This window comes from Pipistrellus hanaki, assembly GCF_964339955.1.
Source record: "Pipistrellus hanaki genome assembly, contig: scaffold_50, whole genome shotgun sequence".
In the NCBI taxonomy this organism is placed as follows: Eukaryota; Metazoa; Chordata; class Mammalia; order Chiroptera; family Vespertilionidae; genus Pipistrellus; species Pipistrellus hanaki.
This window is the reverse complement of record NW_028182284.1, coordinates 248,747-275,703: the sequence shown is the minus strand read 5'-3', so window position 1 is coordinate 275,703 and position 26,957 is coordinate 248,747. Positions and strand designations below refer to the sequence as shown.

Sequence of the window (26,957 nt, the reverse complement as noted above, 5' to 3'; positions counted from 1 at the left end):
CTACTTTGCTGTTTCCTTCTCTCCCTGCTTCTCCTTCTCATCAAATGTACAAACTTCACAAAAACTTTCACTATTTTACATTAGCCTTTAAACCCTTTTTTATGTCCTTTAAAAAATGTATAACCATGCTTAAACCTTCTATTATTTTAAAATATTTAGAAAAGGCAGAGGGAGTAGGGAGCAGGTCCACCACTCTATTCCCAGGCCTCTAGCCTCTTGAAATTTAAACTGCCACATTCTTCCTACAGATAGAGATCTTAGATTCCGATAAGCCTGGAAAGGGGAATGGGAGAATTTCTAACTGTGCCTTTAAGCCCCCTAACAGAACACGGTGAAAAGTGTCCAAGCAGTCACCGGGGGTTTTGGGGTCTCATTGGGGTGCAGGGGGTCACAAAGGAAATTCTCTCCTGGATGCAGCTGCCTCCAGCTAATCTAAACATCCCCTGGAGGTGGGCGGAGGTGGGTCCCAGGTGGCAAAGGAGGTGGCTTCCACCAGGGCATTTTCATCTGGCAGTCCGCCGCTTGCCACTTGCTAGCAAAGGTGCCGTGGGGGAACCGGTGACCCCTATGCTGCAATCAAACTCCCTGAACTTTCTGAAAAGTTCTTCTGCATGTGTTTTTATTAATATTACTGATTTTGAAACTATAATTTAAGAGTTGACACACACACATAAGGACCAAGTTGCCCTCAAAATATTTTCCTTTTCTTCTAAAGATTTTACAATGTATTGTAATCATTAATAACATTAAATTTAAATGGCCAATTGAGACAAACAGTTCTGAAACCATTCCTCCACCACTGATCAAGACTGGGTGATGGCAGAAATAAGGTTCATTTACTTTTTGAGTTTGCTGGGCAGACTTGGTGACTTTGCCAGCTCAAGCTTCCTTCTTGGAAATAGTTAACGTTAGAATTTGGTCTCTGCTTTTAACCTTTTGTACCACAATTGTTACAACTTCAAACCTTTAAATCAATAAACATAGACATAAATTTTGTTAGGTGGGCTGACTCCCTTCTGACAGAAAGCAAAGCACCCCTGGGAAAAAGGAATCCCAGTGGCCACTCAGGGTGGTTTGCTAGCTGTCAGAGTACTCAGTTTTAACCAAATAAAAGGTTTCTTTCTTTTTTTTCTTCTTTTTCACAGATTTTCACACTTACATGAACAAATAATTATACCTAAGCAGATAAACAAAATATCAAACAAACGTTTGTACTTATACCTTTTCAGTAAATGAGTAACATTACAATGTTTCAGCAAAACAGAAATGACAGTCATGTTGGACAAAGGAAATAAGACTAATACTCTAGGAACTGAGAGGGGAAAGTTATCCTACAGAGCGGCGTCGACCTGAGAAAAACAGTGGTTAAATCAAAAGCATTAACATCAGAGCCATATTCGTCTGCCCGTTTCTTGAAGTCCTGGAAATTTTAAAAAAACACTGAGAGGGGAACATGGAGACACAGACAAACATTGACTCATTTTGACGGAGATCAAAACACAAAACACAAAACAAATAGGCCTGACACAAACATGATAAAACACAAGACAACCTGTCTGGAAACCTGGGGCCGAGGAAACACACCATAGTGTCCTGGGTTGATGACACCGTTGTGTCCTCTGGCCAGAGCCTGGAGGTTAAGCTGCATCCAGCCCTCCAAGAACTCTTACCCTTTTGAGATCTCAACCATAACCTGGGCGCCTTACCTCCTGAGACCGGTCTCCCCGATTTCAATAAATCCTTGTGGCTTCTGTCTCAGGTTAAGATCCCCGAAAGGAGGGAGAGCCTCCTGCCCCACAGATCCAGAGAAGCACAAATGGAAGGTAGGGGAGGGAGTGGGTCCCTCTCTCCTCTTGCTGGAGAGAGAGCCTCCTCCCCCTGGGGGGTCCCTCTCTCCTCTCTCTCAGGTATCTTGCTGGGGGCCTCCAAATGTTGTGGGGTCGAACCCTGGGTTCAAAATGAGACCACCGGAGGGTGATGATTAATTTCAAAGCAGGCAAACATGTATTGAAATATCTGGTCAGGTCAGAGCACAACACACAGGTGGTCTCCACACAACTGCACCATTTCAGGGGTAGGCAACCCCTTTTATAGGTTCAAACCACAGGAATTTTCCTTTGTTCTAAATTCTAAATCTTAAAGACTACATTCTAAAGACTGGGGTCAGCCCACAGGGACATTGCTAGTCACATCCTGCTGGACATTGGAATGTGGCCCTATCTTTCGATAGCTGATAACACAGAAGGAGAGCTCAGGGGTTATCTACAGTTTCTATCTCTGAAGATTACTGAGTTAGTGGGAATTACTCTCCTGTGCTTCTGGTCCCAGGCAAGGGAAAATTGCCTTAGCCTCCAAGTCTCCACCTGAAAGCTAAGGTAAATAGCTCCCTGTCCCCCCCCCCCCATGTTTAATCAGGTGCAAGAGCCAAACTAGAAGGGTTAAAATTCAAACAGCAGTTTTTACCAAAGTATGGTTGCCACTATATTTCACTGGTGAGGATGTGAAGAAAAAGGAACCCTCGTGTACTGCTAGTGGGAATGCAGACTGGTGCAGCCACTGTGGAGAACAGTATGGAGTTTCCTCAAAAAACTAAAATTGGTACTTCCATTTGACCCCATGATCCCACTTCTAGGAATATATCCCATAAAACTAGAAACACAAATCAGAAAGGATACTGCACCCCTATGTTCATAGCAACACAACTTACAATAGCTAATATGTGTGATCAGACTAAGTGCCCATCTGAAGATGAGTGGATTTAAATACTTTGGTACATCTACACAATGGACTACTGTGCTGCTGTAAAAAGGAAAGAAATCCTACCATTTCCAACAGCATGGATTATGATAAGTGAAATAAGTCAGTCAGAGAAAGATAAATATAACATGATCTCACTCATTTGTGGAATACAATGTACAACATATAGTGATGAACCAAAACAGATCCAGAGAAGCACAAATGGAAGGTAGGGGAGGGAGTGGGTATGGGGGAGTGATCAACCGAAGGACTTGTACACATGATTATAAGCATAAGCAGTAGATACAGACAATAAGGGCCTGAGGGAGAGGGCAAAATTGGTGGGGTGAGGGGACAATAGGAGAGGGTAAGGACAAAATACCTTAATCAATAAAGGGAAAAATAATAAATAAAAATCTCCTAACTCTGTTCTGAAATCCTTTTTGCATGAAGTCAAGAACTTAAACACTATAGTCCAAGCTGAGGCAGACCAACTTCAGGCTGGTTCCTGTTTCCTAAAAGTTATTGGCTGGGACATCCTGTGTAAAGACAGACAAAGGCATGAATTTGCTTACAAGACTTGGAAGAAAACATGATGGCTCACAATCACTTTGCTGTTGTTCAGTCAAATAAATCTTTTATATATATATATATATATATATATATATATATATATATATATATATTATTGAGTTTTTCAGAGAGGAGGAGAGAGGGATAGAGAGCTAGAAACGTCGATGAGAGAGAAACATAGACCAGCTGCCTCCTGCACACCCCCCTTCGGGGAGGTGCCCACAGCCAATGTACATGCCCTTGACCAGAATCGAACCCGGGACCCTTCAGTCCGCAAACCGACGCTCTACCACTGAGCCAAACCAGTCTCAGCATGGTCAAATCAATCTTAACACTTCATTTTTAGAAAAATCTTTATTGAAATTTTAGAGGGGAAGAAACTTCGATGACAGAGAATCATTGACCAGCTGCCTCCTGCATACCCCCTGCAGAGATGGAGCCCCCAAAGTGGGTATGTGCCTTGATCTGGAATCAAACCAATGATATGTTGGTTGATGAGTACACACCCAGCCACTGAGTCCCACCGGCTGTGCACAGCATTATTTTTTCTTGGTGACTCTATTATAATGTTCCCAATTTCCAACATTTGATCACCCTACCCTGTTCCCACTGTTTCTAGGCCTCCACTGCTTCTAGTTCATGGCCTATGCATATATGTATATACTTGGTTTAAAATATTTTTGTTGATTTTATTTTTTAAAAAATATATTTTATTGAGTTTTTTATTTTTATTTATTTATTTATTTTACAGAGAGGAAGGGTAAGCGATAGAAAGCTAGAAACATCGATGAAAGAGAAACATCAACCAGCTGCTTCCTGCACACCCCCACCGGGGATGTGCCAGCAACCAATGTGCATGCCCTTGAACAGAATCGAACCTGGGACCTTTCAGTCTGCAGACCAACGCTCTATCCACTTAGCAAAAAACATTTGTGGCGTTTTTGTTGATTTTAGAGAGTGGAAGGAGAGAGAGAGAGAGAGAGAGAGAGAGAGAGAGAGAGAGAGAGAGAAAACATCAACGATGAGAGAGAATTGCTGCTGAGTTGCTTCGTGCATGACTCCACAACTACACTGGAAATTGAGCCTGCAACCCATGTATGTGTCCTGACCAGAAATGAACCAGTATCACATAACCTCATAATTTGTGGAATATAAAGAATAGCATAAATTGGTGAACAAAAACAAATTCAGAGACATAGAAGCATCAAACAGATTGTCAAACTTCACAGGGAATTCAAGAGGGAGAAGGGTTAGGGATCAACCAATCCATATAAGCATTGTCAATGGACCCATATGCTAAAAGGGAGGGGGATAAGCGCATGTGCAGAGGCTTTGGGTGGCTGGGAAGAGCTCAATGGGTGTGGGGGGAAGGAGTTATATGTAATATAATACATTAAATAATAAATAATTTACAAATTAATAATAAGAATAAAAAAGAACCAGGACGTTCTGATTCATAGGTTGAGGCTCAACCACTGAGCTACACCAGCTAGGGGTATATTATTTTAAAATTTAAGAAAATAGATATATTTTTATTGTTCATATTATTATGGATATCTCAATACTAACCTCTGTATATATTCTTTGGTGGATCTCTTGCATTCCTTCCTTCTTCTCCGCAGAGATCTGTTAATCTGCTCCAGTTAGCCAGGCCTCTGGTCTCATCTTCTCCTTCCCTAGGTGTCACTTGCTGGGCCACAACACCATTGTTCACCTAAGTCATTGGCAGGAATGCCCATATTCCATGGGCGGTTGAGAAAACTACATTACCCAGAAGGATCTGCACTCATGTGACATAGGCGGAACTAAAGGGCATTTTGGTGTCTGCACATCCCCTTAGGGCGGGACTTTCCCCTTCCTCCTCCTGGCGGACATTTTGAACTCCAGGTTCTTCAAGGACTCACAGCTTCAGCACACTGGTGGTGAGAAGATGGAGGCGGAGGAGGCCTAGGACCCAAGGCCCTTGCTGTGCAGGGTGTGTCTGAGGCGCCTGGAGCCCCAACAGCCCAAGATTGGCATCACCGTACCTCCCGGTTCCTCTCTGATCACAGCCTCCAGGCAGCCTGACCCTCGTGAATCCTCCAGCCTGGGGAGGTTCTGCCGCCCCGGTCAGAGCTCAGGATGGTGAGTCCCTCCTGGAGACACATGGGTGATGGGGAAGAGGGTGGAAGGCGGTAGCGCCACCTTGTGAGGAGGCGATGGTGGGACTGAGTAGGGAGGATTGAAAAACCTGGGCCCTGTTTTGGGTGTAAAGGCAACAAAAAGATGAGATGTGGTTTTGCATGAGGAGTTTTACTTTCACTCTCAGAACGGTAGGGCCATAGATGGTTGTGTAAAAAAGCAGGGACATTTTCTGAGGCAGGATTTTAACTTTCCTAACATTGCTCAGAAAAAGAGCACACTAGAAGACAGGACAGCACTTGTGAACACAGTTTTAAGTTTAATCTACCTGAACATATATCCTGACCAGGATTCGATCACTGGCCTGCAGGATCATGGGTTAAAAGTAAACTACTGACCCAAACCAGCAGTTCTCTCCTAAGATTGGGCCTGTAACCAGAATAGCAATGAACAATGGCAGCTCATCCTGGGGTACCCCCCTGAATCTGCACTCAAGACATTTTCTCTGAATGCCCAGTGAGCTAACAGCAGTCTCCCTGTGGCTCATTTATTTCCCACAATGTTTCTAGAGAGCTGTTAACGAAAAAAAACAAACAAAAAACCATTGAAAGCTTTAAAGAATTTTTGTGAGTTTATTTGAGCAAAACTGTGGACATATGCCGGGAAGCAGAACCTAAATGGACTGAGATAATGCTTCGAAGAATGGCAGGTTACATTTCTATTTATACATTGCAATCAAAGGAGGGACAAAGGTGGGTTACACGAAATTCATTGGTGATGGACTAAGGGAGGCAGAAGAAAGCAAAGTGGTGGGAAACCCCTAGGATTGGATAAAAAGTAAAATGATAGATGTGTACTTAGGTGAGTGCTGGAACAATTAACATGATAACAAAGGAATTTGAGACATCTGTCCTGGTGCCCACCCCCCATTTGGTTGTACCTCAGGGGCTCCAGAAAAAGGGAAGTTACAAGTTACCTGGACATCTCATAGATGTGTTATCTCAGAGGCCGGAAGGGAAAAGGGCTCAGTAAAGAAGTTCTAAGTTGATCTTCTTCAGGTGAAATATCAGTCTAGGACATGACTACCCATTATTACCTGTTTGTATTAATAGTTAGACATTTAATTTTCAAACCATCTTTTGTGGTTATTTTAGGTCTCTGAGTTTGCAAGGCTGCCACACAAGCCTGCCCTGAGCTTGTCAGGTTAGCATGTGGCTCTTTTCCTTCACAGAACTAAAGGAGCCACGCTTAATCTCTCTGCTGTTGCTTGTTCTATCATAAGGCCTACAATTTTTTAATTATACCCAGGTTTAATTAATGTTCCCTCAAAAACTTTTCCAACAGGAAGTAATGAATCAAACATAGAACAAACTGAGGCAGACCTACTGTAGGCTACTGCGTGTTCCCAAATACAGCTTTGCCTGGGACATCTATAAAGACAGACCAAGGCATGCTTTTGCTTAGCGGACTTGGAAGAAAACGTGATGCCCTCATTCACCTTGTTGTTGTTGACTCAATTCCATCTTAACACTATTCTTTTTTTATTGATTTTTTTTTTAGAGAGAGGGAGATGGAGAAACATAAATGATGAGAGAGAACCCTTGATCTGCTGCCTAATGTGTGCCACCTAGAGGGATGGAGCCCCAAACCTGGTTATGTGCCCTGTCCTGGAATCAAACCAGAGATACCTTGGTTCATGGGTCCACGCCCAACCACTGAGACATGCCATGCGATCCAACTACCTTTTTTTATTGTAGTCTCTATTACAAATAGCCCCGATTTCCTCCATCCTCATCCCCCTTTGCTTACCTCTATCCTGCCCCCACAATTTTAAGGCCATCACCACATTATTGCCTATGTCCATGGAGTATGCATGTATGTATATACTTTAAAATATATTTTTATTGATTTTAGAGGAAGGGAGAGGTAGAGATAAATACATCAATGGTGAGAGAGAATTACTGATTTCCTGCCTCCCGCATGTCCCCACCCTCACCCAACTGAGAATTGGACCTATAATCCATGCATGTTTCCAGACCAGGAATAGAACCTCTACCTCATGGATCACAGGTCAATGCCCAACCATCGACCAACACCCGCTGGCCTATATTATTTAAAATAAAATAAAATGTATTTTTTCCTCCTCATTGATAGTATTACAGATGTCTCGCATTTTCCCCTGTGCATATATTTTTGGGGGGATCTCTCCCAATTCTCCACACACACCTCTCCGGGGAGATCTCCCAGTGTGTTCCAATGAACCAGGTCTCTGGCCCCATCTTGTCCTTCCCCAGGGCCACTTGCTGAACCACATCACCTTTATTGACCAATGTCATTGGCTGGGATGCCAGTCTTCCCCTTATCATTTTTGAAAACTATATTACCCAGTGAGGATGCGCCAATACGGGTGGAGCTAAGGGCAATTTTGGTGTCAGTGCATCTTGTTAGGGTAGGACATTCTCCTTCCTCCTCCTTGTGTGCATTTTGACCTCTTCAGTTTCTTCAAGGACTCCCTGGCTTCAGTCCACTGTTTGTGATTAGGAGGTAGCCTAGGAGGCAGCATCCTTGCTGTGAAGTGGTGTGTCTGAGATTTTCTGTGCACCAATAGGCCACGATTGGAGCCTCTGTGTCTCCCAGATTCTTCTCTGCTTACAACTTTCTTTGAGCCTGAGCCCATTTAACCCTCCAGTATTGGGGACTGGCACCTCAAATTTAGAGCAACCCAGAAAGCTACATCCAGAATACTGAGTCACTCCTGGGTGACACAGAGTGCGATGCGGGAAAGAGGGCCACAGGTTGCAATGCCAACTTCTAAGGATAAGGTGATGGGGCTGAGCTGGTGATGGGGCTAAGCCAGTGAAGGGGCTAAGTAGGAGAGATTAGGAAAACCCGGGCCTGTTTTGAGTGTAAAGGCAGCAATTAGATGAGGTGTGATTTTGCATGAGGAGTTTTACTTTCATTCTCAGGACACTGGGGCCAAAATGGTTGGGAAAAAAGAGGGACATTTTCTGAGGTAGGGTTCTAACTTTTCCTAAAGTTGCTCAGAGGAAGAACAGACTAGAAGGCAGAGGACTGCCGCTGTGGACAGGAAGGAAAAGTCCTGAAGATGATTCGGTAACTGGCAAGAGTGTGCACTGAGGACTGAGCTCTGAGATAGTACAGACATCTCAAGATCACCTGGGCCCATAGATCCTGGCTTTGTTTTCCAGGCTCTCAACATACCATTTTCTTTCCATGAATTCCTGCAAATGCAGCATAAATTAGGTGTACTGATTCATGAAGATTATTTTAGGGCTTCAAACTCTTATGGCTTATGCAAGAATAGTGTCCTGAGACTATCAACCTCTTGTATCCCGTGTATACAAGGTAGTTTAAACAGATACTAATCCAGAATTTAGGGCTTTCTAAAGTGAACCTTCTTCCTGTCAACCATTGTAACGATTGGGAGGTCCTGTAAGGCAATGGTTGCCAACCATTTGTCCGTCACCACCAGTGCTCAGTGAGGCTGGAAAGATTGCCGACTACTGGTTTAAGAGTATTTTTGGAGCAGTGGTGGTCAACCCGTGATCCATGGACCACTTGTGCTCCATGAGATCCTAAAGGTTGGTGACTACTCTTCCAGGGCATAGGTTCCAGAATGTGCAAAGGCTTTGTATGAAGAGTGAGCTGATTCCGGAACCAGCAGGTATATTTATTAAATATATACAACACAGGCGTGTGACCTCACCAGTGCATGGGTCTCTATTCAACCAACTGATACACATCAGCCAGGGTTGTAAATCACTTCAATATTGCGAATCCTGGTCAGGTTGGTAATGGTAGTAGTAGCTCAGAAGGGACAGTGTGAGCCTGAGAACTGGCTTTTCTGCTGGGGCCACTGTTTGTGGGAGGTGGGTGTCACAACACAGAAGAGGGATATAAGTTGTCATGTAGGGTTTGGGGAGAGGTAATCATTTTGCAGTGGTCAAGGCTTTTTTTTTTTTTTGGTCAAGGCCTTTTAAAATGAGTGGACCTGAGATTAACTGGAGGCTAAATAATTATTCAAACAGATGTGACCAGGGCTGGTAGATATTAACTTCTCTAAACACTTACCAGGATTTTTCATAACCCTTGGTGTGGCCTGGCTGTGAGAAGGTGCAGTCAGTGTTGTGGATTAGCTTAGAGGCTTGAGTGGCAATCTGTGAGACTCACTGGGCATGGTGCAGGGGGACATCGGGGCTGGGACTTGGGCTAAGTAATAACTCGTAGGCCAAGGAGAGGAATATGGGGGCTGGGACTGAGGGAGTGCAGGTGTGAGCCAGATGTGGTAAAGAGTGTTGTCCACTTGAAGAGGGAATGTGAATTGATAGCCATGGCACCCTGATACTGACATAAGAGAGAAGTCCATTTCTGGTGGTGTCTGAATGATCCAATAAGGTGAATTTTAGGGTAATTGCCTGTAAAAGGGGTGTTTTGGCACTACATTGAGTTACAAAGCTTAGGCGCCATTTAACTAACCACCTGCCTTTTGTTGTTGGGGATGACACAGTGGTTAATAGAAGTGAGATAGCATACATCAGTGTTACCCAGGCTTCAAAATCTCCAAAGGCATGAGTAAAGGAGAAGGATAAGAGGTAAGAGATTATGGTAATGGTGAACTATAATTTTGGGGGGGAAAGGTGATTAGAAAACAATTTGTCCTCACCATAGCAAATTTGTATTACCTTTGCAGTTATGCCTCTGGGAATGAAGCTGTGTGAGTGAAGTGTTGTTCAAAGAACTCTGTAACAGGTAGTGCAAAGCTGTGGCCTCAGCACTTTGCAATTGGGGTCAAGAGGGTGAAGTGTGGTGCCATGTATTTGGTGTCTTTGAGAAAAAATCTAAGGGTATTGCCTGACAAGACCAGTATCAAATCACTCACACTACCGTTATGGCCAACATTTCTCTTTGGCCATAGAGAGATAAAAATACGTTTAGCTCAGCCCCATAGATATCCTATGGCTTTGACACCCACTCTGTTGAAAAATGTCAGTACGGCATACACGGACTTCCAGCGCTCAGGTATATTTCATCTACTTAAATGCCTTTATTATAGTTGAAAGACAAAATGTCAAATCACTCTTTGGCCAATATTGGTTTATTTTGTATTGCTGACCTAGAACTTTAATGAAAATCTGCATGACTTTTTGATTCTAATTTTTTAACCTGCTGCCTGCATTATTAGTGAGGTCAATGATCACGCATAAGAAGAGTCCTTTGTTGTGCTTCTGTGAACAATATGAATTTTATTCTCTGTTCAGAGTATGTCTTACATACTGCAAAGAAGCCCTGAGCCATGATGTGTGAAATTTCACAGGCTGATTTCATTTGTTGTAACACTGTGAAGTGCAAGTAATATTCGGACAAACACTGTTTTCCTACTGAGTAGAAGAGACAGCAATATAGTGAATGAAAAATGCCTCTTCTGCCCATTACCCACAAATGACCCAGTCCTGAGGCTTGTTTGTTCTTTTTGTAGCTGAAGTGATTGTTTGTGAAAAGAATCTCATGGTTTTGGGGATTCCCTGGGCCCCTCTATGGTGCTCACCTCAAGGTTGTCACAACAAACAGGAAATCAAAGCTGGAGGAAGTATCCTCGCATAATTAGACCCAGGTTTTGTGTTTTGGGACAATTCAGCATTCCTGATCATTCTGATGGCAGTAGTCTTTACTTCAGGACAATATTTGCTGCCACAGAGGCAACAGTGATTCTCTCAGACAATGAGGAGAGATATGGTCATGTCTATATAGAGGTGCCATTTTTATTTTCTAACAACAGAGGGATATATATGGTTTTATTTGGAACCACATTGTAAGGTGTATGTATAATTGGCATGCAACAAAAAGAACTTTTCTAATGTGGACTATTTGGTGAGGTTGAACATAGGAATAAAGCTCAGAAACATTACTTGTGCAAGAAACTTCTCTGTTACCCATACACATGGTGGGGTAAAAGTATGCTTATAGTTGTGATTATGCAAAACACAGAATTATTTTTTTATCCTAATATATACAAACCTAGGGTCCATAACTGCCGAAACCAGTTTGGCTCAGTGGATAGAGTGTCGGTCTGTGGACTGAAAAGTCCCAGGTTCAATTCCGGTCAAGAACATGTACATTGGTTGCAGGCACATCCCCTGTAGGGGATGTGCAGGAGGCAGCTGGTCGATGTTTCTCTCTCATCTCTGTTTCTAGTTCTCTATCCCTCTTCTTTCCTCCCTGTGGAAAATCAATAAAATATATTTAAATAATAAATAAATAAAACCTAAGGTCCATAACAGCCACAAAGATCGGATGTCCGACCACTATGTTAGAGAACTGAGGGAGCTGGTGGTGATTAACCAGTCGCAGCAGTGACTGGCAAGCAGCTGGAAGGCAGACCTCTTGGTCCCTCTTCCTGGCCCTAAGACTACAGTCAATCAGCAGTGCAGGCATGGCAGAACTGGGGACTGGCTCCCTTAGTAGTCCTGCAGGGTCTATCTCAATAGGACAGGACAGGCATCAAAGGGCCAGTGTTGCTGGCCTCTTGGAACTCGGCCTTGGGCACAGAGACTGCTTCCCCTCTCTAAATGTGCAGCAGCTTTAGGTGGCAGAGGACTTGTTGCAGCAGGGACTGGATTGGTAGAGGCAGAGCCTATTGGAGGGCGACCTCTATTCCCCATGTGGCCTGGTTGGCTGTGAGTTCTCCTGATGGCCCACAGGTACTGCTTCAGCTTGGCCTGCAGGCTCCACTTGGTCCTATTCACAGAACAGCTGGCACCACCTCCATGCCACACCCCCACTTCCATCAGTCCTACCAGCCCCCAGCTGTTTCTTGGAAGACCCCACCCTCAGAACACACCTGGCTTCTCAGGAGGCAGATGGCACTGCAGGCAACATTTGGTGGCCATTATTCTGCCAACCACAGTATGAATCAGGAAGAATAAAGTGAAAGGGACAACCTCAACAAATAAAAGTCTGGAAGGAGGATGAATGTGTTCAGTGCCTTAGCAGCCTGGGGACATTGCCCCTGAAGTGAACCCTAAGCCAAAGAGAGAAAAGCAAAGAGGCACCAGGGGTTATCCAACAAAATCCCCAAAGGTGCCTGTATTAATGAACTATATATCCCTTGAAGTGGGAGCAAAGCTGGGGCCAAAAACAAGAGGATAGCTTTAAAATTTAGTCGAATCAATTTTAATGCTATTCTTTTGTTAATATTTTAGAGAGAGGGGGAGATGAATAAACATCAGTAATGAAAGAGAATCATTGCTCAGCTGTCTCCTGCATACCCCCTACAGGGATGGAGCTCCCCAAGCTAGGAATGTGCCCTGACCTGGAATCAAACCAGAGGTACCTTGGCTCATGGGTCTATGCCCAACCACTGAGCCATGCCACATGGGCAAGCTATGTTTTTTATTGTTGGCTCTATTACACACAGACCAATTTCCCCCATCCTCATCTCCCTGTGCCTTCCTCTACCCAGCCTTCACCGTTTCTAGACACTCAGACATTTTGGCTTTGTGCATGGACTATGCATATTTGTATATACTTTTTAAATATTTTTTATTGATTTCAGAGAGAGGAAGGGAGAGGAGAGATAAATACATTAATGATGAGAGAGAATCACTGATTAGCTGCCTGCTGTGTATCCCTACCCTCACCCAACTGAGAATTAAACCTACAAAGCAAGTATGTTCCCTGACCAGGAATAGAACCATGACCTCAAGGATCATATGTCAGTGCTCAACCATTGAGACATACCAGGTGCGCTGCATTATTTAAGGTAAAAATGTATTTTTAAAAATAAACATTTTGTTGATATTTTACAGAGTGGAAGAGAGTGGGAAAGAGAGTTAGAAACATCAATCAGCTGCCTCCTGCACACTCCCTATTTGTATGTGCCCACAACCAAAATACATGCCCTTGATGAGAATCCAACCTGCTACCCTTGAATCCTTAGCCCAATGTTCTTTACACTAAGCCCAACCGATTAGGACTAAAATGAAATAAAAGAATATTTTTTAACATGGATAGTATTACAGATGTCTCCCATTTTTTGCCTGTGCATATATTCTATAGGGGATCTCTCCCAGTTCTCTGTCCTAGGAGATCTGCCAGTCTGTTACAGTGAACCAGGCCTCTGGCCCCATCTTGTCCTTCCCCAGGGTCACTTGCTGAACCACATCACCTTTATTCACCTACTTAATTGGCTGGGATGCTAGCTCTCCTTGGCGTTTGAGAAAACTACATTACCTAGAAAGTATTGCGGCAAACGTAGGTGGAGCTAAAGGGCACTTTTGTTCCAGTGCTTCCGGTTAGGGCGGGACTTCCGCCTTCGTCCTCGTGGTGGACATTTTAAACAACGGATTCTTCAGGTACTCACAGCTTCAGCACACTGGTCCTGAGAAGTAGGAGGCAGAGGAGGCTTAGGACCCAAGGCTCTTGCGGTGCAGGGCATGTCTGAGGCGCCTGGAGCCCCAACAGCCCGAGATTGGCATCTCCGTGCCTCCCAACACCTCTCTGCTCACAGCGTCCCCGCAGCCTGACCCCCGGAACCCTCCAGCCTGGGGAGCGGGCCTCTCAGGTTCTGCCACCCAGGTCTCAGCGCTCAGGATGGTGAGTCCCTCCTGGTGACACATGGGTGATGGGAAGAGGGTGGAAGGCGGCAGTGCCACCTTGTAAGGAGGCGATGGTGGGACTGAGCTGGGAGGATTCAGGAACCCAGGCCCGTTGTGGGTGTAAACTAAGGCAACAACGTGATGAGGAGTTTTACTTTCATTTTCAAACGCTGGGGCCACAGATGGTTGTGAAAAAAAGAGGGATATTGCCGAAACCTGTTTGGCTCAGTGGATAGAGCGTCGACCTGCGGACTGAAAGGTCTTGGGTTCAATTCCGGTCAAGGGCATGTACTGTGGTTGTAGGCACATCCCCAGTAGTGGCGCTTGCAGGATGCAGCTGATCAATGTTTCTCTCTTGATGTTTCAAACTCTCATCTCTCTCAATTCCTGTCTGTATAAAATCATTAATATATATATATATATATATATATATATATATATATATATATATGTATTTTATTTTTATTTTTTTTAAAGAGGGACATTTTCTGATGGAGGGTTCTAACTTTTCCTGACATTGCTCAGAGGAAGAACAGACTAGGAGACAGAGGACAGCAGCTGTGGACAGGAAGTAGAAGTCCTTTAAATGAGAAGGGAACTGGAAGAGTGAGCACTGAGGACTGAGCCCTGAGATCATACAGGCACCAGGAGGGCACCTGGCCTCAGGGCTGGGCAAGGGCACTGAGCAGCCTGAGCCCATAGAACCTGGAGGTGTTTTCCAGGCTCTTAACAGACCATTTTCATTCCATGAATTCCTGCAAATGCAGAATTGATTAGGTTTGTGGAGCTTATTTCAGGTCTCACACACCTGTGGCCTCTGAGATGGTAGAGTCTCGGGACTGTGAGCCGCTCTTGTAGCCCTTGGACCTGGGGACTTTTAGCTGACACTAAGTCCAGGATCCTAAGGCCTGTACTAGGGCTACATGAAGTGGACCTTGCTTTTGGCAACCAGGGTAATGAGTCCTACAGGGCATAGGTTCTAGAATGTGCCAAGTCTTGAAGAGTTAGCTGATTCTGAACTCTGCAGGTATTTAAAGATAAATATATATATTTTTTGTAGCATATACTTATACATTTAATCTGCATTGTTTACATTCTCCAGTACCCTTTTTTGAAGTTTAAGCATTAAATAATACAGTAAATGAAGTCTATATTTATAATATTTGTTACACTTCCTGGTGTAAATACTCTCATCATTGTCATTTACAAACTACTAAAATGATGGCACTGAACATAAACATGTTAAGATATATCACTAGCACATCATTATATTTTATTTAAATATGCTGATATTGTAGGTACAAATATGCTCAAGAACTCTCATAATAAAATAAAATTATTGGGAACTGTCCAGTTTTAAAACTTTCTTAAAGTTTGATATAAGTATATTTGATTTAAAGCATATGTTTTTAAGCATATGCTTTTGTGTTTCCATGCATTCCTGAATTGCTGAAACAAACATTCTCTGACCTTATCAGTTGTAGTGGGAGGAGTATGTCCTGAGGTCCCCTGCCAAGCGCCACCAGGTAGGCAGCTTGGCCTCAGGTCCTTTGGCCTGCTGCCAAGGCAGGGGGGCTGCATCCTGAGGTCCCTCATCAAGCCCTGCTGGGTGGGGGCACGGCCTAAGATCCCCCAGCCTGGTGTCAGGGTGGGAGTTGTGCTCTGAGGTCCCCTGTCAAGCCCCGCTATGTGGGAGGCATGGGCTCAGGTACCCTGGCTCAGTGCCATGGCAGCAGGGTGCAGCCTGAGGTCCCCCGTCAACCCCCATTGGGCACAGGGTGTGGTCTGAGGTCCCCCAACTAGACCTGCTGGGTGGGGGGCAAAGCCTAAGGTCCACCAGCCTGGCACCAAGGGGCTGATGCAGCCTGAGGTCCCCAGTCAAGTCCCATGGGGTTAGTGGGGACCAATCTCAGGTCCCTGCTGATTACTCCTTAAGGCTCATTACAGGAACTTGGCCTCCACTGTGGGTGCTGCCATTTTCGTTACGGAAACCCCTGCCTCCTCTGTGGGCACCACCATCTTTGTGGAATATTCAGTTTGCACATTTCTTCTTTATTATATTGCATAGATAATCTGCTATAGGGGCCCTGTGCAGAGTAAACGGAAGGTTCAAGGCCAACTTGCCATGCCCATGCATACAGAAAAGGACACAAAAGAATTACAATGGCAAAGGCCCCTTATGCCCTTTTTATGTGAGGGTACAATCCCTCAGCAGTAACACTATATATTATATAATGCATAAGAGCACACTTATACATCCTGTTTGTGTTCATTTAGCTTGAGCACCACTAATTGGTATGAGACCTCTTTTGTTTGAGTGTGTAAATATGCTGCCACTGACCAGCCAGGTTTGGGCTGCTCTGTTTGTAATAAACCATCAACCACCTGTAGTCACCCAGGGGTTCTTCCAAATTCCTGCACCAGATGGCTCAAGTCCCTGACGGAGGAACTTGTCACAAACACCTGTTTTTCTCTTCATAGTGTGATATTTTCATATGGAAAGCAAGAAATGGGCCTCTGGGGGTGGTTCAATTGGTTGAACATGCTCCCATGCGCAGAAATGTTTCCAGTTCCAATCCAGTGAGGGCACACAGGAGGGGGCATGTCAGCTGGGTCCTCAGTGTGGGTCCTTGCCAAGACAGCCAATTAGTGTTTTTCTCTTTCAGTCCCTTTAAAAATCAATTTAAACAATATGTTTATAAATCTTATTATTTCTGATCTTCAGGAATAATTGAAACAATAATTTTCACCTCAGTGAGCATTCTGAGTATCATAGAACCTGAAATAATCCTATCTTAAAAGAGATCAATTGAAGACAATGCATGCAAATTATGAGTCTTGTAATTTTCTAGTGTGACAGGGTTTTTTTTTGTTTTGTTTTTTTTGCCATGATCAGTCAGTGATTGGGATCCTAATGCCAACTGTTCGTTCTGAAAATGTAAGCTACCAAAAGGGCAATGCATTGTTAACGTTCTCCGATATTCCTATTTAAATCCAAGCCTTCAGTAATGCATTAGTGAAGTCTACATTGGTAATCTTTGTTAATATCCCTGGTGTAAATACTCTCATCATTGTGAGGTTCAAACTGCCAAATAATGGAATTAAACATGGACGAGATAAGATATTTTAGTAACACATCATTATATTTCATTTCAAATATGCTGACATACCAATATTAAATATGTCCAAGAACTTTCTTAATAAGAGTAAAATTATTGGAAAACATCAAGTTTAAATATTTTTAAAAATTTGATTTAAGTAAAATTAATATAAAATGTACATTCAAAAAAAGAAAGAAGGAAACATGCTCTTTTGGTGTTTTTCTGCATGCTTGTGTCACTGAAACTAAGTTCCTCAGGCTCTTATCGGTGGTTTGCTTTTGTCATAAAAAAATAACTGATGCAAAAATACAGTCTACCTTTCAAACAGCTTACTTGAAATTTATTCAATGTGACAAAGATAAAAATTTAACTCTATGAACCCTATTCCAGCCTTACAATACTCTCTATCATCATGATTTTTTGTTGTTGTTGTTTTTGTTTTTTGTATCTATTCTCAGGTACATTATTGGATAATTTTACTTAAAATTCCACATAGGTTTGACGATGCAGTGGGTCAAAAAATGCATCTCAATAATGTCACGATTACAAGTTCCATCCCTGGTCAAGAACCAAACAAAAATGTATAAAAATAATGGTTCTCTCTCTCTCCCTCTCTCTCTCTCCCTCTCTCTCTCTCTCTCTCTCTCTCTCTCTCTCTCTATATATATATATATATATATATATATATAATCTCTTTTTTTAAAATATACTTTATTGATTTTTTACAGAGAGGAAGGGAGAGAGATAGAGAGCTAGAAACGTCCATGAGAGAGAAACATTGACCAGTTGCCTCTTGCACACCCCCTACTGAGGATGTGCCCGCAACCAAGGTACATGCCCTTGACTGGAATCGAACCTGGGAACTTTCAGTCCGCAGATCAACGTTCTACCACTGAGCCAAACCGGTTTCGGCTATATCTTTTTTTCTTTTTTTTACTCACTCTCTAAAACAGGGGTCTTCAAACTACAGCCCGCGGGCCACATGCGGCCTGCAGAGGAGTCTGATCCGGCCCGCCAGGTTTTTTGGGCAGTGAGCGCAGCCGAGGTGTTACAGTAGGAATTAGTAGTTCATATGGTCCGGCCCTCCAACTCTCTGAGGGACCGTGATCTGGCCCCCACTTTAAAAAGTTTGAGGACCCCTGCTCTAAAATATATGTTTTAATCACCCAATTAGTCTACATACTTGTGAACACCAGCACAGCCCAAGGCCCGTGGTGACCAGCAGCCGGGATTCCCATGAGGGCAGAGCAGGCAATGACCCAGAGAAGAGTATGGGAGCTGCCATTGCTGTTAGTGTAGCAGGTGGGGAACCAGGGCTGAGCTGCACACTCACCCCCAGGGGATGATGGCAACAGTGTGATCTATATGATGAAACCACCATAAAATTATCCTCTAGGACAGGCCCTCGTGATCCCTGCACCTTCCAGCTGGATGTGGACCATGACCTCTTTCAGATTCAGGGGGATGAAGTGTCCCGATTCCTCTCAGGTATCAAGGCTGTGAGCAGGACAGGGTCCAGGGAATCTGCCAGAAAGAATTGGTGCTGAGCCATGTGTGTGGTTCTGAGGCACCTCCCTAGTCATAGTCCAGGTTGGTGGCTGCTCTGTTCTTTGGGGCCTTGGTGAGTGGGAAATGAAGCAAGCTCTGCTGCAGGAGTCCCTGGGGGTCATGACCTGGGAGTCAGCATGTGCTCCAAGAAAACTGTGACCTAGGCAGGGCCAGCCTAGTCCACTGTAATGAAGTGCTCCAGCCATTGCTCTGCCCAGAGGGTGAGAGAGCTGTCTCTGCAGAGGCTGATTCCCTGTCTCTCTGGCAGGTGGGGCTGCAAGCTGCTGAGCCAGGTGGTCCCCTGCTGGGTTACAAGTATCTTCAAGTTTGGCCACTAAAGGATGTTCTAGATATTTATCATTCCAAAGAGAGAAAGTGTCCCTGATCTTTCCTTCCTGGATAAGCATCCCCCTGCTGCACTGAGACTGGTCTACTGCCTGCACAGCCCACCCCTCTACACTCTTTTCTGGCTGTGCCTGGGTTGTTTCCACTAAAGATGAGACATGCTCCTCAAGTGAGTTGATGGACCCTGAACTCTGAGTATAGTATGCTGCTGAGGTGTGTGAGTGAAGGAGCAGAGAGGTGGGGGTCTGGCACAGGGCTGGAGAGGGGCACGGTCCTTGAGTGGGTGGGCTGAGGGAAGGCTCTAGGGATGAGAATTTGAATCAGACTGGATGTAGAGGCAGCAGCCAATTGCGTGCAGAGGTGAGACCTGTAAGTACCAGGGGCATGGACACTGTTGACCCCAACTGTTCCAGACTCCAGAGATATAGAGGCCTCTTACCTTAGGAGCTGGTTTTCTAGTGGAGGATAGCCCACAGACAATGAACGGGACAGCTGAGACAGGTGACAGGATCTCGGGCATAAGGTAAAGTCAGTGGTGGTTAGTGGAGGCCTTCCTCAGAAAATTTGAGCAGGCATGGTAGAGTCTAGTTGGAAAGCCTGCTAGCAGATTTCCCCCCTATTCTCCTATTTGGGAGGTGAAGGGAAGTCACTGTGGTTGCTTTGGACAACAGAAATTAGAAAGAGGGTCCTGGCTAGCATTGTGGGCGCTGAGGCAGGACTTGACCTTCTCCTCAGGAGGCCTCACAGTTTGCCTCCCGCCCCAAGCTGCCTTCAGAAAAGCTGATGGGTAGCCCATTCTGAAAAATTATTGCCAGAGGGGAATTCAAAGTCCTGAATGCACATAAAGAATCCAGGGGCTTAACCATGTTTGCTTATTTATGAGTAAAGGTGCATCTGGAAGTTGCTTAAGTTTACTCACCACAAGGATAGTTCTACAGAGGAAAATGACAAATTGTATAAAGAAACAGTGATGATGATCAGCTTCCACAGAATTTCAAAATATTGGCTGGAGGACACAGTAATGGGGCAGATTGTGCAATAGATGAAATCCTATGTGAGATCCTGAGGAGCCTTAGACATTTACAAAAAGCTGTCTCAGGAAATCATCTTTTAAATCCCAGCACCAGCCTCCATGTGACCCTGAGAGGAGTCTTTCTTTAAGAAAGACTGCAAGTTGGCTGACTCATGCCTCCTGTGTCATTGGCCATATTTATAGGCATTAAAACATGGTTTTCACTGGGGAAGGCACAGTTTCTAGTTCACCTTGCACTCTGCTCACTCTAATGTTTAAAGTTATAATGGAATCCCTCAGAAACAGCATCTCTCATGGGAAAGTTAATTTTTATCACTGGAAGATTAACCTAAGTTACGAAAAATAAAGAGATGACTTTAATCAGCAACCAACAGATTTTAGGGCTTAAATAAAAACAAGGTGGGGATCATGACTAGGACATTAATAATGTGTGTGTGTGTGTGTGTGTGTGTGTGTTTTGTTTGTTTGTTTTTCTTTTCAGAAATCCATGATATTGATTCTTTTAGCCTCTTATATGAAAGGAGACATACTCCACTGAATTTAGTTGGTTCTGACAACTGTTCTAGATATATACCCTATTTTCCCGAAAATAAGACAGTGTCTTAATTTTTGCTCCCAAAGATGCACTAGGTCTTATTTTCAGGTGATGTGTTATTTTTCCATGAAGAAGAATACGGTACACTTTTATTGTTAAATGAAAATAAAGGAAATTTATTACCTGAATACGGTATGGTAGTATGGTAGTTGTCAACACAAACCAGACAAACTGTGAATCCTATAGTATCAAGAATTTACTCATTTATTCAGTGATGATCGAGTCATCATCTTCTGGAACATCATCATAACAATCCAATTCCTGAATTTCCTGGTGAATTTCTTGTGACTCCGTTTCTTTCAGAATCAGTGGACCAAATCTCTCATGTTTAGCCTAGGGGAGTCTTATTTTCAGGGGTTGCCTTATATTAAACTCAAAAGGAAGCCTGTAAGTAGGTCTTATTTTCAGAGGATGTCTTATTTTCGGGGTAACACGGTAGTTTTAGATTTAAACATATGTACTTATGTATTGAAACATAAACAGCTTGTTCTTTTAAATTCTGTCCCAGGGAATTGTTTGTTAATTTGAGGGAGGGAGGAGAGTGTGGGAGAGGGAGAGAGAGGGAGAGAGAGAGAGAGAGAGGGAGAGAAAGAGAAATAAAATAAAAAAGAAGAAGCATTGATAGAAAAAGGAAACATGGGTCAATTGCCTCCTCTTTGCTTGGTGAAAAAAAATTTAATTTACATACTAGGTAGTTAAGTGCACTTAGCATGAATCAAACAAGCCATCAATTTTTGGGGCTGTGCTTTAAAAGAGGATGTTCCAGTTCACTGAGCCCCCTGAGCAGGGCAGCACCTTAATTCTTAAAGTTTCCTTTAAGAGATTACATTAATATGACTCAGCATTTGTGAGATGCCTAAATTTCTGTGCTCTGGAAGGCACATAATAATGGCAGAAAATCTGTCTTTGTCCAATATTGGCTTCTTTTGCATTTGCTAACCAAAGAATTGAAAGAAAGTCTGCATGACACAGGGCATCCAGGTCGGCGTGTTCTCTGACTTGGTCTGAAACCAGTGAGCTTTCAGGGCAAGGAATGCTGCCCAACCAACTGAAGTGCAATGGCCAGGAAAGAAAATAAATGTGTGTTATTATTTAGTAACTATTGTATTAATTTCATACCAACAACGCTAAAGCTACTTTAGTACACCCTAAATTTACCTCCTGCCCTTCTTTCTGCCTTCCAGCTCTTTTTTTTAAATATTTTTTTTATTAAATTATTATCTGTGTACATATTTTAACATTGCCTCCCCCCCATACATACCCTCCCTCCCCAGAGTTTTGTGTCCATTGGTTGTACTTATATGCATGTATAAAAGTCCTTCGGTTGATCTCTTATCTCCTCCAGATCTCCCTACTCTCCCCACTGTAATTTTAGTCTGCTTGTTGCTTTACTGTGTTTATATTTGACTTTTGGTTTGTCAGTTTATAATGTTCTTTAATATCCGTAAATGAGTGAGGCCATGTGGTATTTCTCTTTTATTGATTGGCTTATTTCGCTCAGCATGATGTTCTCTAGTTCTATCCAGGTTGCTGCAAATGATGAGAATTCCTTCTTTTTTATGGCAGCATTGTGTAGATGTACCATAGTTTTTGGATCCAATCATCTGCTGACGGGCACCTAGGCTGTTTCCAGATTCTAGCTATTGTAGATTGTGCTGCTATGAACATAAGGGTGCATATATCCTTTCTGATTGGTGTTTCTAGCTTCTTGGGATATATTCCTAGAAGTGGGATTACTGGGTCAAATGGGAGTTCCATTTTCAGTTTTTTGAGGAAACTCCATACTGTTCTCCACAGTGGTTGCACCAGTCTGCATTCCCACCAGCAGTGCACGAGGGTTCCTTTTTCTCCGCAACCTCGCCAACACTTGTCGTTTGTTGATTTGTTGATGTTGGCCATTCTGACAGGTGTGAGATGGTACCGCATTGTTGTTTTGATTTGCATCTCTCGGGTAATTAGTGACTTTGAGCATGTTTTCATGTGCCTTTTGGCCTTTCTTCTGTCTTCTTTTAAAAATATTCTATTTAGGTCCATTGCCCATTTTTTAATTGGATCATTCATCTTCCTTTTATTTTGTTGTATAAGCTGTTTGTAGATGTTGGAGATTAAACCTTTATCAGTGATATCATTTGCAAATATGTTCTCCCACACAGTGGGCTTTCTTGTTGTTTTGTTGATGGTTTCTTTTGCTGTAAAAAAGCTTTTAATTTTGATGTAGTCCCATTTGTTTATTTTCTCTTTAGCTTCCATCGCCCTAGGGGCAGTATCAGTGAAGTTCTTTTGGCAAATGTCTGAGATTTTGTTGCCTGTGGATGTTTCTAGTTTGGGATCCCTGTCTTGTTCCTGTTCTTAGAGGGAATGGTTTCCCGTCTGATGTTTAAGTCCTGTATCCATTTTGAGTTTATTTTTGTGTGTGGTGTAAGTTGAATGTGGTCGATCTTTGAGAATGTGCCATGTGCGCTTGAGAAGAATGTATATTCTGTGGCTTTGGGGTGGAATGTTCTGAAGATGTCGATTAATTCCATCTGGTCTAGGGAGTCATTTAGGATTGATATTTCTTTGCTGATTTTTTGTTTAGATGGTTTGTCAAAGGGTGACAGTGGGGTATCTTTTTTTCTGAGGTGGGTTTCTTGTAGACCACAGATATATGGGTCTTGTTTTCTTATCCAATCCATTACCCCATGTCTTTTGATTGGAGCATTTAGTCCATTTACATTTACAGTTATTATTGATAGATACTTATTTGACGCCATTTTTAAAATTTTAAATAAAATCTGCGGTAATGAAGGTCTTTCGCTTCCTCTATTGTTATGATCCAGTCCTGATTTTTAGGCAGGTTTTGCTTTGTTTATTACACTAGAGTCAATTTGTGAATTAGCCTCTGGGGGCAGTGTTTCTAGGTTGACTTCCCAGGCTCTAGAGCTATTTATTTATTTATTTAATTTATTTTTTCCTGTCCTCTCTGAAGCAGGAGCTATTGGGGGGGGGGGGGGGGGAGGGGCAGGTCCTAGCAATTGCAATCTCTCGCAACTCTCTGATATCCCTCCGAGCCAGATCCAAATGTGTTGCTTTTTAGATATCTCCCCTGTTAGGAGCCCCATCCACTTTCACAGGTGACACCCGCCCAACAGCTGGGGCTTCCACTTGTAATCACCGCCCTTGTCCTCCAGCTTCCGCGAGCTTTGTGCGCGCAGGCTTTTGTCTTCGCCGCGAGCACTCTCTACCCTCTTCCCGTGGAATCTGACCTTTTCGCCGAGCAGTGGGGCACTCCTGGGGGGCCAGGTGTTTGCGCCGCCTGGGATCCGCGTTCTGGGGGATCACAGCTGCTTGGTGGTCTCTGCGGCTGTGGATATTCAGGCCTCTGATACGATCCTATCTTCCTCTCAAGATGGCGAGGTTTCCCCGTCCAAGCCTGTAGGTAGCTCCGGGCAGGGACTTAGCCCGCTTGGGTGCCTCCTTGTGAGGGGTACCTCTGTCAGCGGCCCCCCAGCAGTTTCTTCTGGTGTTCGCTGTCTCCCAGCTTGCTAATAAACACTCACAGCTCAACACCATCAGCTGCTCTCTCTTTCTGCTTCAGGACAGGGCTCAGAATCCGCCCATCTATTCTTCCGCCATCTTACCTTCTCCTGCCTTCCAGCTCTTAATAAAATCACTCATTTCTCTTTCTTGAAAAGATTATTTATATTTTTCATAATATTAAACACTATAATTTGTGTAAGCCTTAACAAATATTGAACTCTTTCATGGTACACAGTTATTTCACGATTGAACACTAATTCATATATATATATATATATATATATATATATATATATATATATACACACACACACACACACACAAAGGGAATTATGATGTGCTCATCCAGTTAGGGCCGGACTTCTGCCTTCCTCCTCCAGGTGGCGATTTTTACATTTTAGGGTTTTTTTTTCATGCATTCTCAGGCTTTAGGGCACTAGTCAGGAGTAGGAGGAGGCCTGGGGTCAGCTTCCTGTGGTGCAGGGTGTTTCTGAGGCACCGGGACACCAACAGCTCGAGATTGGCATCTCTGTGCTTCCCAGTTCCTCTCTGCTCACAACGTTTTAGCAGCCTGACCCCACGGAACCCTCCAGCCTGGGGAGCAGGCCTCTCAGGTCTAACACTAAGGATGGTGAGTCCCTCCTGATGGCTGATGAGGAAGCTGGTGGAAGTTGCAGTGCCACTTTGTAAGGACGTGATGGTGACACTGAGCAGGGAGTATTGGAAAACCCTGGCCTGTTCTGAGTGTAAAGGCAACAGTGAGATAAAGTGTGGTTTTGCATGAGGAGTTTTGCTTTCAAGCTCAGAACACTGGGACCATAGATGGTTGTGGGGGGAAAAAAAAAAGGGACATTTTATGAAGTAGGATTCAAGCTTTTCCTAACATTTCTCAGTGGAAGAGTAGACTAGAAGACAGAGGACAGCAGCTGTGGACAGGAAGGGGCATTCCTGTAAATGGTAAGGGTAAGGGAACTGGAAGAGTGAGCGCTGAGGACTGAGATACAGGCACCTAGAGTGCACCTAGCCTCTGGGCTGGGCAAGGGCACTGAGCACCCTGAACACATAGAGCCTGGTGGTTGCCAGGCTCTCAACAGACCATAATCTTTTCACAAAATCCTGTAAATGTATAATTGATTACGTATATGGGTTTGTGGAACTTATTTCAGCACCTCACACACTTGTGGCCCGTGAGATTGTAGGGTTGTGGGACTATCACTGCTCTTGTATTCCTTGGACCTGGGCACTTTCAATAGACACTTAGCCGAGAATCCTAAGGCCAGAAGTAGGGGTTCATGATGTGGACCTTGTTTCTGACAACAGTGTAGTCAGTATGAGGTCCTCCACACATAGGTTCCAGAATGTGCAAAGAGTAAAGAGAGCTGAATCAGGAACCTGTATGGTATGTCTATAAAAATACATATTTAGCCGAAACCAGTTTGGCTCAGTGGATAGAGCATCGGCCTGTAGACTGAAAGGTCCCAGGTTCGATTCCGGTCAAGGGCATGTGTACTTTGGTTGGGGGCACATCCCTAGTGCAGAGTGTGCAGGAGGCAGCTGGTCGATGTATCTCTCTCATCGATGTTTCTAGCTCTCTATCCTTGTCCCCTTCTCAATAAAATATATATTTTAAAAAATACATATATATATTTTTATTGATGTTAGATGTAGAAAGGATGGGGGGGGGGTGAGAGAGACAGAGCAACAGGGAGGAGCAAAAAATAGGTATTGGTTGCCTCCTGCAAATATCTACTGTGGATCCAGCCCACAGCCCAGGCATGTGACCTCACACCACTGCATGGGTCAATGCTCAACAAAATGAGATAAATCATTTAGGACAGTATATCACTTTAGTACAGGGAATCATGGTCAGGTTGGTAATGATAGTAGTTGTTCAGAAGGCATAGTGTGAGCCTGAGGACTAACTCTCTTCCTGGGGCCACTGTTTGTGAGAAGTAGGTGTCACAACACAGCACAGGGACAGAAATTGTCATGTAGAGTGTGGGTAAAAGATAATTGTTTAGCAGTGGCCAAAACCTTTAAAAGAAGAGTGGACCTGAGATTAGACGAGGTCAAAGAGTAATTTAAACAAGATGATTCTAAGTCTGGTACATAACAACTTTTCTAAACTTTCACCAGGATTTTCTTGTGAGTCTTGTGCCCTGGCTATGGGGAGTTGCAGTCAGTGTTGTGGATTAGCTAGAAGACTTGAGTGGTCATCTGTGAGATTCACTGGGAATGGTTCAGGGGGCCATCGGGGCTGGGACTTGAGTGAAGGTTAAGTGAGAATTGCTGGCTGTGACTAATGAATGAACATTAACTGCAGCATAAGAGGAGGTGGGCTATAGATACTTGAGATCTGATTGTTGTTCTTAATAGTTGAGGTTGAAAGAAAGAAACAGTCATGGAAAGAGGCCTATATAGCAGGAATCAAGGCTGTGTCTATGATTGTGGACTATCAGAGTCTGGGCAGTGCTTGATCCTGATTCAATATGGCAATCATCCTCTGTACCAGACATGCTGACTAAAAGGCAAGGAGATCCTGATCCTCTCAGGAGGAATGGGGGCTCCTTGATGAGGCTCAGAGACGTCTGTACTGCAATGTCACGGGGCTGGGGAAGTGCAGGTTTTAAGGGAGGTGTGGTACAAAGAGTGATGTGCACTCAGAGAGGGAATGTGAATTCATGGCCACAGCACCATGACATTGACATGAGTGACTGAAGAAAGAGTCCATTTCAGTGGTTCCTAGATGTAACAATAAGGTAAGAGAGAAC

General features: G+C 43.8%; 1 protein-coding gene across 1 annotated transcript in view; it reads left to right on the top strand.

The window, feature by feature from the left end:
* Positions 1 to 13,969: 13,969 nt before the first annotated feature.
* LOC311616071 (zinc finger protein 416-like) overlaps positions 13,970 to 26,957 on the top strand; it is a gene marked incomplete at its 3' end in the record, with an annotated part of 32,281 nt that continues 19,293 nt past the window's right edge. Inside the window, exon 1 of the mRNA XM_084907286.1 lies at positions 13,970 to 14,043. Coding sequence (XP_084763412.1) covers positions 14,041 to 14,043 — 3 coding nt within the window. The 5' untranslated portion in view covers positions 13,970 to 14,040. The remainder of the gene's footprint in view (positions 14,044 to 26,957) is intronic.